Here is a 13,172-nt window from a genome sequence, read left to right as displayed (position 1 = left end):
AAAAAAATCCCTTTGAAATTTGGGCAGTTCGTAGATATTTGGTTATTTTGACATTTAAAATGTTAATCACTTTGAAATGTCACACTCTATCCGCAGCAGATGGAGGAATAGGGCATCCCCCTTTCAAACAGATCAAAAACATGCGCATTGTGTCGAGTGCAGCCTCTTTTGACTTGAGCGTTTTATCTCAAGATCTATTTAGGCTTGCTTTATGTGACATAGCAAAAGGAAAATTAAGGGAAAATACGCTTTTAAACATGATTCAGGTGAAAAGGGAGGGGGACAAAAAACAAAAGCAATTATATTCTTCACTCGAATAAAAAATCCACAGCTTGCATTTAAAAATGACTACAATGTCCCCTGAGGTGCAGAAAATCTCAAGACTCTGACTTATAACTGTAGTAAGGAGACAGATGACCGTTTTTCTTTTACGCATTTTCTTTGCCACTCATTTCTAGTGGAAATGCTGCTTCTGCCACATCCTGGGTTTTTATTTTTAAACATAATATCTTTCTGCAATGGTCAGTAGAAACTATTTTAAAGAAGTGGAACATTTGCACTTCCTTAAAATACAACCTATGGGCTTAAATCCCTGCAGCTGCCAGGAAATTTCAAAGCTTTCATTTAACTACAATTTACCAGTTAGAGAATGTGTTTACTCAGCTGTTAGCTGCTATGAGTCAAAGATGCATGCTTGTGTGAATCCAATCTAACGCAGGCTCACACTAAATGATGTCATTTTAGTATTTTTTTTTGTTTTTTGTTTTTTTTTTAGGTTTGCATGATACATCCCACTCTAGTAGCAGTGGAAAGTTTTAACTTCTTAAACATCTTTCACCTAAAGATGCACATTATAAATACACACTACTGGAAATTATATACCTAAAAGATAAATTACCACACTCTCACTTTCATAATGATACTCCTGTAGCCTGCTGCCTTTTGGATGACTCCTGTCTTTGCTGTGTTTTATGTTAATTTTACTTCACACGCATACACTGTCCATTTAATACACTGGAGGCTCATTGGTTTGGTGGTGAAGATGAACTTTTAGTAAATGGACAGGTGTTTGCCATAGTTGTTTGTTAGTGCACCTGACATCTGTTGTAAGGCTGGAAGATCTAAAAACAAACAAAAAAAAAAACATGTATTCTGTACCTGTGACAAACAGGTAAAGCTGACTTTTCTTGCTGGTTAAAAATATTATGAAACATAACTCCACAGTTAGTCCAGCCTCCTCTTCACATCAAGGTCAAAACACAGAGTGCATATAAAGATATACAGTCTGTGGTTCAAGAGATAAATGTGTCAGGGGTGCCCTTTTTTTAAAGTAACAGTACACAATGAGCAAAAGAGGAGGAATGCAGTAGCCCACAAATAAAAGTCTTTATATATGTATGAAACCTAAAGTGGAAGTTTTGAAAAATGTGCTTATGCATAGCAATTACTTCTCCTGTATTACTGAAAGCTTCAAAACTTACTCTTACTAGAATATGGACATTCTGAGTTGTCCATATTCTAGTAAGAGTATAAGAAATGTGAAAAATAGCCCCCGTGTCTTCCATTAGTCACAATGCAAACAAACAGTCCCTGTTATCTCTTATAGACTGTGAAGAGGTATTTCATGCCTACACAGGGACTGATGTTGATAAGTGGCACCCTTATTCATTTATCTGAGAGCAGGTCACAGTCATAAGTGGAGATGTTCAGGAAATGTTACTATATTTGTACATAAAGGTGACTGAAGGTATTTCTTTAGTTTATTAATTTAACATGAAAACTGTATGAAACTCTTGAATGGAATCATTTGCAGCGATCTATACAAAATCTGAAATTACATTACAGCTTCATGTGCCGATAGCACCATGAGTATAAGAAAATAACATGTCCTCAGACAACAAACAGACCAAAAAAAGCACACTACAGTCCTGTAGGTGTTAGAATGTAAGATGTCCAAATGGCAAATTTAATCATGTCTTGAGATGAGGATTCAAACACAGCTGTCAAAAAAAAAACTCAGTTTCCCAGACTCATTTGCGGTGGTACATCAGCCAACCAATGAAACTGTCCTGTGGAGACACCTTCCTATTTTGTGGTGTCAAGCTGACGAGAGCACTGCATGAATTACTGTCACAGTCAAGCCGGAGACTAGAAGGCAACATCTGGAAATGGGTAAGAATGATCTTGATTTTTTTTACTTTAAAGTAGATGCCGTTCATATGCGTTGCTTTATGTGTTCATCGAAGCAAGTTAAATACACCATTTTACGCATCATTTTAGTTATTTTGAAGTTGTTTAATAATAACACGTTGAATGACTTTGTTTACAGAATAGATGATAAAACTCTACCAAGCCTACTTTTGCAAAAGGGAATTCATGTTCAGGGCTTTCATTTATGAAAGAAGCATATTACTACGAATTATTACTCGATTTTTAAAGTGCCACGGTTAATCTTTCACAGTCATTTGACTGAGATCGATATCTGCTTCAAACACCGTCACAAACGTGTGTTTCACATGAAGCCAAACAGCCTCTAAGAAGTAATTTGACATATTTGAAACAATATTTCTCGAACACTAGAAATGGAGAAGTTCAGGGCTACTGAAAGCAGAATTAAGGGTTCAAGCCACAGCACAGGAAATAAATGATCTCAAAAGAGAAGCATATTGGTTTTGCACACAAATGATATCACTGTGGGTGGAGGGCTTCATGGTACTGAGCTGACAGTTTGTGAAGAATGACATGTCATTCTCAGAACTGCATTTCATTCCCAGCCTTCATATTTTATTCAACATTCTTATTTCTAGTATCAGATAAATTTGTATATGTTGTGATCTTGAGCATATAAGCACGAATAACAAAAGCAAACTGTTCTCAACCAAAGTATTATATGTGCTGATTTACAACAAGTTTCCACCAGTGCCCGCATTAATACAGGGTATATAAATGAATGTAATTGCCTTTATTTACTTATATTTATTGCTTGAAATTATTTTTGAGAAAATATTGTAGTTCTTGTGTCACAATATCATACAGTGCAGCATACAAGAGGTTGTGTTCATGAGCAGGAAGTGGTTTTGCAACCTGTGGTTTTATATCACACCCAGTTGACAATATGTTCTACAGATTACTGTTTTTTTTTTTTTTTTTCCCTGCACTGATCAAAAATTATCACCGTTAACCAAATTACTACAACAGCAATGAAAATCAGCTTTAACAGCTTTTTTTTTATGAGGGATGCATTTAAATTTGTTCAGATTGAAGGTGAGAACCTGCCTTGAAATTGAAAAAGGCCCCGGCCTCCTTCACACCGGGAAATTTGCACTAACTCGAATTTTGTCTGAATGTTTGAAGCTCAAGAGGACCAGAATGAAACGTCACAACAAACAGCAGCCAGTGACGAAGAGAAGGGGACCGCAAAACAGGTACTAACCTCCGTCACTGCTGATAAAGTGACAGTTGGCCTTCTGGCAGCAGTCTGGGCAATTTCCATCAGTTACAGTTAATCAGTGGCTACAGACATGACTACTCAGAATGAGTTATGTGTTGTGTTTTCATTTCCCCTTTTCAATGGATTCTAGTGGCGATTTTTTGAAGTGCTGATTGAGTGCAAACAGCCGTTTCATCTCTATGGCTGATTGTGAAATGAGTAACGAGAAATATGCGATTCTGCTCTGTTTTCTGAGAGGGCTCGAAAAGCGCACGCACATCTCACACGCCACAATATTTCATTGCACATAAAGAAACTACGGGAGTACTGCCACTCAGCCGCTATTCTGGTAAGTGAAATGAGAGGAACAATATGAGAAACACAAATTAGCTCATGAAATTTCCAAAGCTGATGATAGTTGAAAGCCTGGTGGTTTCTGTGGTGACTTCTGGCCTGACGATAGCATCAATCCAGAACGCCGCTGACAATCATTGTGAGAATTGTGTATCAACACACTGACATCAACATCACCCACACAGTTTTCCAAAAAAAAAAAAAAATTCATCTGTGAAAATCTGCTTAAAAGTTTCGTGATGATATTTGTTCTCTGGTCTTGAGTGAGATCTTCAACGCAGGGGCTTCATTGTGTGGCTTACAGTGAAGACATTTCCTGTAGGCAATCATTGATGCGTAATCCTGAAAGTTTTGTGAATCAGATCTAAAATACAATGACTGAAAGCGCACAGGCTGAATTCTGTGCAAGATTCCAATCAGCACCTTCTCACATTTTTAGATAAATATCATTATGCATTATACGTTCAACAGATCGCTTAAATTCCCTCGATTTGTGAGGCATCCCATTTTGAATAGAAACGTCACACACACACACACACACACACACACACACACACACACACACAAAAAAAAAAAAAAAAAAAAAAAGCAGGTCACTGAGGGGTTGTTCTAGGCAGTACAGAAAACACTGCCTATGAGAAAACATTTTGAAAACAGTGGAAAGTCAGAGCTGTTAGCTGGGAACAGGAGTGTAGAGCCACTCAACTGTGACTCAGTTGGGCTATCTTGGTTAGAGGCCTGCACCTTCACTATTACTCACTCTAGGGGTTTACTTCTCGGAACCAGGAACCACACAGAGGAACTTGATTCAATATGAAACCGCCTCTCGCTGTTTTGTTGTACAATGAGTGCCACAGAAATAGAAGCTTGTATGTGTGGTGATTCAAAGTAAAATATTGACAGCATCCACTGCGGTATCCCTTGACATCCAATCTACTGAAATTGATAAATGCAGCTGTGATGTGAGATCTCACATTTAAATAGGTGGTGTAAATTCCAAACTCTTTGTTTTCACATAGAGAAGTAACTACATCAGCATCTGTGATCTATGAACAAGTGTTTACACAGCAGGAGCAGCGCCCTGGCTGTGAACAACTGATAACGATCACACCTGAGGGCTAGTTCTTAGTTTGTCTTTTTTTTTTTTTTTTTTAATTAAGAGCAGAAATACCATCAGAGCTAAAATTAAGCAACAGTTTCTCTTCTTGAGTCTCAGCTTTTTGAAATCTTTCAAAGTGACTTTTTAAATTCTGCATGCCTTTTCTGTTTCATTTCTCTTTTCTTGCAAACCACAAATAGTGGCATTGTCAATTTCCTCTGCTGGACTTCTGGGTAGTGTGCACTTGACACCAAATTTCTTGGTATTTTAAATTCCTCGTTAGTGTTACTGACACACCTTTTGCAGAAAGCACACGCAATTTTCTGAGCCCTTACAAAACGACATCTTCCTTCACTTGCTGGGTCGTGCATATAGTGTTTGCAACACTTCATGTACGACTTTTCTCTCTCGGGCTGAAACTTGTTTTACTGAGTGACATTTGTACCAGTGACTGACAGTTCCAGACCAAAAACCCCACAAGTCTGCTGCGTTCTCTCCAGACAGGATGTATAGCGGTTATCTATTGAAAGTAGCGGTAAAACCCTACTCTCTGATTTTGATGTTTCATTTCAACATTTGTGTCTCATGAGACAATTCTACATGTTGTTTTCCCCATTTCTCATACAGTACCTTCAACTGTAAAACAGGTTTCCATATGGTGCAGTGGGGCATGACACGTTTACGAAGCATACTAATGTATTCCTTTAATGCATCTGTTTCCTCTTAATGTAGGCCTCTCCTGCTGTTATTGAGATTCATGACTCTACGACCGAATGTGAAGATGAAGGAAGGGCCAGTGTGGTGCAAATGGAGGAGAAGGCATTTGTGTCGCGGTTGCACTCTTTTATGAAGGAGAAAGGCACACCCATAGAAAGGATTCCACACCTGGGCTTTAAACAAAGTGAGTTTACACCTTTATAGCTCTTATATAAACACAATTTGTATATGGAATTAGAAAGAGTAGATTGTTAATGTGTTTGTGTGTGTTTTTTTCCCCCACTCCCAGTTAATCTTTGGAAGATCTACAAAGCTGTTGATAAACTTGGAGGCTATGATTCAGTAAGTACTTTATTTGGCTTTTGTAACTAGTGCAAAAGGCTTCAGTGTTGACTGGCTTTTAAGTGGAAATGAACTATAGGTTAGGTGGTAGAGATGTAGACAGCAAAGCTGTCAACATATCGCTCCCCATGCTCTTTGATGTTGACACTGTGGCAAAAGTTCTGAGAGTGAAACTCATAATGAAATGGAACTAGACCGGGGCTCCTGTTGACCACGTCGCTTTGTCCCAGGGTGTAAATGCACCAATATGAGCCGCCTACATTAGCACAGGTTTAAAAATGAAAGTGTTGTTTCAGTACTGAAAACCAGCAGACATGGCATTTAAAGGGTAAGCAACCACTGCCCCTCCTTAAATACATTTTTAAAAATAGATCTGTAAGTAAATATGCCAGGACCCAAGCACTTGAGGTACAAAAATAAATTAATTAGAAACTGGGACTACCATGGAGGACCGCACCAATAAGCTTTAAAGAAATAAAAATAATACTGAGCAGAATTGGGAGGAGCTTATAGCTCCCTAACCCTCCACAACAGTCCAAGTTTCTTGTGGCCCCTTGGGAAAATGAATTGCCCACCCCTGCACTAATAAGTGGGGCTCTCTATCAATCTATGCAGTGCACCCCTTACCCACGCAGATGCCTCTTGCTAACCAAACATGTGGTTAAGTGTGCATCCTCATCCTCCAAATAAACTGAAATCAAGGCTTAAAGATTGGTCTTAACATATCAATGGGTGGTTACATCCACCTTTTATATACAGTCTATGGTTTCAACATTGAAACAACACAAAAAATAGGATACTACATTCTGCCATCCTAGTGGGAATTGGACCCTATGGAACTATTTATATTGTGAGCTTCATAAGCTGTCAGTTGCCCCTCATGCATTAAAAAAAAGATTGTAACAATAATGGTCTTTAACCATTTCCCTCAACCAACAGGTGACGGCACGACGCCTTTGGAAGAAAGTCTACGATGAGCTGGGAGGAAGTCCCGGAAGCACCAGTGCAGCTACTTGCACTCGCAGACATTATGAGAGGTGGGGATGATTCTGTTTCTCACTGACATTTTTGATTCAATCAATATAATATCAACTGACAGTCAGTTTCAACTGTGTTGTGGCAGGCTGGTGCTTCCCTTTGAGAGAAATATAAAAGGCGAGGAAGATAAACCTCTGCCTCCAAGCAAACCACGAAAGCCGTACAAGAGAAATTTGGATGCCAAGATGACCAAGGCAGAAGAGAAGAGGAAAAGGACTCATTCGGATAGAGACATTGATTCAGAGGTAATAAATAATAACTGATAACATATTTCTCCCATATTGGCTTCTCTTCATTGGCTCCCTGTTAAATCTAGAATAGAATTTAAAATTCTTCTCCTCACATACAAGGTCTTGAATAATCAGGCACCATCTTATCTCAAAGACCTCATAGTACCATATCACCCCAACAGAGCACTTCGCTCTCAGACTGCTGGCTTACTTGTGGTTCCTAGGATACTTAAGAGTAGAATGGGAGGCAGAGCCTTCAGCTTTCAGGCGCCTCTTCTGTGGAACCAGCTTCCAGCTTGGATTCGGGAGACAGACACCCTCTCTATTTTTAAGAATAGGCTTAAAACTTTCCTTTATGATAAAGCTTATAGTTAGGGCTGGATCAGGTGACCCTGAACCATCCCTTAGTTATGCTGCTATAGGCCTAGTCTGCTGGGGGGTTCACATAATGCACTGTTTCTCATTCACCTTATTTACTTTGTTTATACTCCACTCTGCATTTAATCATTAATTGATATTAATCTCTGGCTCTCTTCCACAGCATGTCTTTCTCTCCCCTCAGCCCAACCGGTCGCGGCAGATGACTGCCCCTCCCTGAGCCTGGTTCTGCTGGAGGTTTCTTCCTGTTAAAAGGGAGTTTTTCCTTTCCACTGTCGCCAAGTGCTTGCTCATAGGGGGTCGTTTTGACTGTTGGGTTTTCTCTGTATTATTGTAGGGTCTTTACCCACAATACAAAGCGCCTTGAGGCGACAGTTTGTTGTGATTTGGCGCTATATAAATAAAATTGAATTGAATTGAATTGAATTGATGAAAATCTAAAAAGAGAAGTGTTTATTTATATTGTGTTATAAAATCCCCCCTCTATATCTTGCAGTTACTCACCCAGAGAAGCCCAGAATCTTCCTGTCAAAATGAAGCAGTGATGCCTCCTCACTCTGCTCTCTGGGCTGACAGACACCACTCTGAGCCAAACAGAGCCACCACGAATCTCTGCACTTCTGTCTATGCACACCTTCTCCAGGTCCCCACATCCAGCTCATGGATTGCTCATTTACCATCTGCAACCGGTGAGGTCATCTCTCCTCTGGAGAAAAAAAAACGAGTGGCTCAGGCTAGCCTTAATTTGCCGGCAAGTTCTCAGAGCGAGGATAAAGAAAGACCCTCCGTCATCCACTGCTCCCTGTCACCAGCCAGGGCTTCTTTCAGCAGGAACTGCAACTCCTCTGATGGCTCCCCACTCCCTTTATCCTCCTCTTCTTCCCGTAGCCCCTCCCCTTACTCTGTTTCATCAGAGGACGGTCCAGCAGGAGGTGAAGATAAACCTGTATCAAGCTCAGAAATGCCCCAAAATGGTTCTGTCAAAAATCCATCGGGCTGTAGTGAGGATGACAAGACTGTTAGTAAGGTATGCAAAGACCCTAAAGGACAGACTAAGGATGTTTCTCAAGTCATCTCTGACCCAATTAAAAGCCAAGTAAAAGACTCTGCCAGTAAGCCCATCTACAAAGGAACTGGCAAATATTACCCTCATTCTTTCCACCCATCCTCCTCATTCCCTGTGAAACCTGGCTGGGTACCAACATCTACCTCTAGTTTCACCAAAGTAATTCCAAAATCAAGTCATCTTCTACGACCCACTCCTGTTCGGCCAAGCTACAAAATCCACCAGGGCAGGTTGCTTCAGCAGGATGACTCTTGTGCAAAGAAGGTGAACAATCTGACTCCGTGGCCTTATCAGACAGAGAAGAGGGAGAAATCCAGGACAATGCAACAAAAAATTCCTCCCAATCAGCAGAGCCTATTCCACTCCGCTGCCACCCTGCCAGTGCCGTGCGGCCTGTCAGGCTACGACAAATCAGGCAGAGACTCCAGGCACCAGCCTCCGCTGCACCCTGCATTTTTTCCCAACAGAATGAGACTACCTCACTCTCAGCTAATGTACCGCCACGTACCCCTGGGTCCACCTCACTCTGCTCTCATCGGGTCTGCTCTTTACCCCTATCCCTACCCCATTCCTCTGTTAAATCCCCCAACTGCGTATGCCCTTCCTGCCGTGAATCCCATTTACTCTCAAAAGCTGTGATTTTTTTGTTTGTTTGTTTTTGTGTCAGGAACTTGTTACTTAACAAAAACGGGCGTGGTCATAATGATAATTGTAATGAAAGAAAGCGGCCTTTAAGTTTATTGTTCTGTTGCTCAGTGAAGTTTTGTTGAGGCCTTACTTGTGTTTTAAACATCAAATATTTTTAATTTATTGCAACTGAGTGGCTTCACCAAAGACAAACAGTACTGAGGAGGGATGAAGTCAGGGCAGTAATGGCTACAATGAAACACGTTAAAAACATGACTAAGTGTATCCAAGAGGTGCACTATTTCAAAATATGAAATATTTCTTTAGCTGCTAAACTAATGTCAAAAATAAAATATATATAAATATAACCTGTATAATATAACACATTACCATTGGTTATCTTTATTTTTTTATTTCTTTATATTTTATCTAGAACATTTTAATTATATGTCGTAATGATTATTAAAATGAATTTTATATTCAAGTCACAATGAAAGTGGTACCACAGTTATCCTCAATTGCACAATTTCAGTATTTTGTTTTTGAAAGAAAAAAAAAAAAAGAAAACTTGATGTACTGTAATTCTGATAAACATTATTATTATGAATGAATCGTGGATGGGAAGTGCCTTATGTCAGTGTTAAATATGAAAAAAAATCTATGTATGTTGTTCTCATGTCGTTTGAGTGTATTTAAAGAAAAGACTGCAGCCAAAAAGCTGGCAAATAAACAGAAAACATGAGAACCTTTTTGTCCTTCATGTTTATCTTTGATTGGAGGCAGATCTGTTATTTGTGTTTGCTGATCTGCTTTAAGCAGACTGCAGCAGTCTGAGTCATGTGGCGAGACCTGGAACCCTGCAAGTCTGATGTAGTCCAGATAAGCTCAAAGGATTGCTGATAGCGTGCACATACTGAACTTCACTTAGGTGGCAGTGAAAAAGCCACATGATCACTACTGGTAAAAATAACAAAGAACTACGAAGCAAGAGGAGTGAAGAGGAAGAGGAAATTGGGCAAATGAGATGCTGCTGCAGGCCACAGTGAGGTCGTCTGAAACAGCTGGATCAAGTGAAGTGGGTGTTAGTCCACGCTAATTGAACTGCTGAGCAAGAGGCAGTTATGGAGAGGCCAAGGCCCTATTCCAGGAAGCATGTTCAACAAACTCTGAATTTGAAAATAAACCCTGAGTTGATCAACTTTGAGATTGGCAATTCTGAGTTTCCCGTTCCAGAAAGAAAAGAGTCAGCCTGTTTTTGTAAAATAAAAAAAACGGTTTGCTACAGTTTATGACTATCTTTAATGTTCTCAGTGTAAGCATTTATAATCTGATCTAATATCAGCCTTCAGTGATAGATGATGGTTTCCTGGCAGCCACATCAGAGATGTTTTACTAAGAGTAATAATAACACACACTTAACTTATGACTGTAAGGTTTTATCAGAAAAGGCAAACATTTTACAAATGTCTAAGCTTTTATAGAGCTGTCAGCTAGATTTTAGATATTAAGTATATTTTTGGAAAGATGAGAGGATGAGATGAGACTGCTCATTTGTTATGGAGCCTATATTATGCCTTTGGGTGGATATTGTTCTGGGTTGACCCAGTGAGGCTGATTTAGGTCATTTTCAGACACTGTACCTTTCAAAATGTTGTTTGACATAATTTAATGACTTTCAATCTGTGAATACATTTTAACATGAAAAGTAGTCGGAACACAGACTGTCTGCAGGCTGCATTTAAAAAACAAACAAACTTTAAAAGACATTTAGTTCGGTTTTAGAGTCTTAAAATAATTTCAGCCTCATCTTCACTCAGTTGTCTACATCATCTCCAAGTTCCCCACTGAGGCATTTACAGAACCACAAATGATTGATTTTTGGTGTTCTGTGTCTAATGCTTCACACTGATGGGTTATGCTGGGGGCTAAGCAGCGAGGCTACGGGCACCCGTAGTTATTCTAGGTTTTCTTATTATATCATCAACTTCTTTCCTCTCCAGTGGGAGTCTATGGCAGCCCCCAGAACCATCTGGCCATATGTTGTAAAATCTGGCACACTTCCTCAGGACAGTCTCATTATCATTTTCACTAAGTTATGCACCACTGCCTTAAACACTCTGGTACCACCATTGGGGCAAAGTTGGACTAGTGTTTGCGACTGTAACTAGTGGCTGATTTTTGAAATTGAGGCATCGTTGGAATCCTTGGATTTAGCTGAGTTCAGTATGATGTCATATTTCTGCCTCATATGATTTTATGGAAATCCTTCAAAAGTTTTTACTGGTCACAAAATTTGTCCAATGTCCAAGCCTCACAGAAGTGATTGGATGGATTTTTGATATTCAAAAGCGTTTGCCCGTCAGAGCCAGTCAAAATCAATAGCGAAGTTGCCAAACAGGATCTGAGCTCATATTTCAGCAACACTTTAACTTTTCAAAACCAAACTTGGTGTGTACATGCTGGACAGCTTCAGAATGTGGCACGAGAATTTTGGTGACATTTGACCTTTAAGGGGGCGCTAGAATTAGTAAAAATGTGTTTTGACCAATAATGGCTCATGAGTTCAGGTTTACAATGAAATTTGTGTGCCTGCTAACACTATCAGAGGTCCCGAGCCTGATAAATGCCAAGGATCGATTGAGCTGCCATATTGGATTTTATACAAAGTAAAATATATTTTTCACAGCAGGTCACAAAATTTTGTCAGATTTTCACAAAACTTGGGATATATGATCTTCAGAGCGAGCCTCACGAACGTTATCACATTTCATTTTGGTTTGCAGAAGCATTTGCCCACAACAATTAATGGAATTTGATGGCAAAGCCACCAAAAAGGAAGTGAGCTTATATCTCGGTAATGTTTTGGCTTATCAAGCCCACACTTCAAAGTAGACTTTTGGACCCCTCCCCAAGGACGCACAAAGAATTTGGTGTCATTAACAAAAGTGTGCTTTACGGTACAAGTTGCTGGCAGATCTTAACACCTCCTCCTTGCCATCCTGGCAACTTGTTCTCGCTTCATGCCCCCCCTCATTGCTGCTTGCAGCTACATTTTAAACAGTGATTGCTAAAGTAATATACAGTAAATATTTCAGACACTGGCTGACAGTCTGAGAAAGATGAGAAAGATGAAGACTATAGATTTTATTCTAATCTACTTGTTTTAGATTTTAGAAATCCGCGACACTGTCTCATATATGTTGAGGAGTGTATAATTGTAAAAGTGCTCATGTGAACACAAAATAGCAAAGTAGCATCTGACTGGGATTTCAGTGTTTGTAAAAATGTAACATTCTGCAGCTGGTGCATTCTGGCTCAGGTGCGGCAGGAGCGGAGTTAGTTCACCACGGTAACTAACTCAGAGTTGATGTTAACGCTCTTTCTGGATCAGAAAACCCGGAGTTTCCCCTCATCTCAGGGTCAACAAACTCAGAGCTGTCATCTAAACCTGCTTCCTGAAATAGGGCCCAGATGGCATGCTGATTTATTCCCTGGTGTGTTTGTAATAATCAAAAAATAATTCTTTTTAGTGTATTTCTTACACGAACGTCAGTTTCAGTTTCTTTAGTATATTAGATATCATTAGCACTATTTCCACACTCCACACACTCTTGAGCAACATGCAATACTTTGAGTACACCTTCACAACACGTGTAACAACAATTAGATTCCCTCAGTTTTGCATTTCAGGAAAAAACGGGATCCTCGATGCTGCTAAACTTTTGTGCTTCTATGGCAAGAAACCTGAATCAGCCATGATCAAAATGCTTCCTTAATGTCTACAAACTAATTTACTGTCTTTGATTTAATGCGCCGTCCGATTATTGATACAGATTCTGCACAGCCTGCGAGAAGCTTTGCCTGACAAGCTAAACCCAGGTCAATGAACTC

The 13,172-nt window shown here is 39.7% G+C and overlaps 1 protein-coding gene across 1 annotated transcript; it reads left to right on the top strand.

Annotated features, from left to right (window-relative positions):
• The first annotated feature begins 2,096 nt into the window (after positions 1 to 2,096).
• Positions 2,097 to 9,843, top strand: arid5a (AT-rich interactive domain 5A). The gene is made up of 7 exons (XM_030737784.1): positions 2,097 to 2,172; positions 3,355 to 3,425; positions 5,616 to 5,784; positions 5,890 to 5,942; positions 6,882 to 6,979; positions 7,066 to 7,225; positions 8,085 to 9,843. The coding sequence occupies exons 1-7, from the start codon at positions 2,169 to 2,171 to the stop codon at positions 9,291 to 9,293; spliced, it is 1,764 nt and encodes a 587-aa protein (XP_030593644.1). The 5' UTR covers positions 2,097 to 2,168; the 3' UTR covers positions 9,294 to 9,843.
• Positions 9,844 to 13,172: the final 3,329 nt, after the last annotated feature.

This window comes from Archocentrus centrarchus, chromosome 9 (assembly GCF_007364275.1).
Source record: "Archocentrus centrarchus isolate MPI-CPG fArcCen1 chromosome 9, fArcCen1, whole genome shotgun sequence".
Taxonomy (NCBI): domain Eukaryota; kingdom Metazoa; phylum Chordata; class Actinopteri; order Cichliformes; family Cichlidae; genus Archocentrus; species Archocentrus centrarchus.
This window is presented reverse-complemented; position numbering and strand designations above follow the sequence as displayed.

Bases quoted from the DNA above. Each gene is read 5' to 3' on its own strand.
- arid5a (XM_030737784.1), top strand. The intron at 3,426-5,615 runs GTACTAACCTCC...CTCTTAATGTAG, and splicing joins AGAAGGGGACCGCAAAACAG to GCCTCTCCTGCTGTTATTGA. The intron at 5,785-5,889 runs GTGAGTTTACAC...CCCCACTCCCAG, and splicing joins ACACCTGGGCTTTAAACAAA to TTAATCTTTGGAAGATCTAC.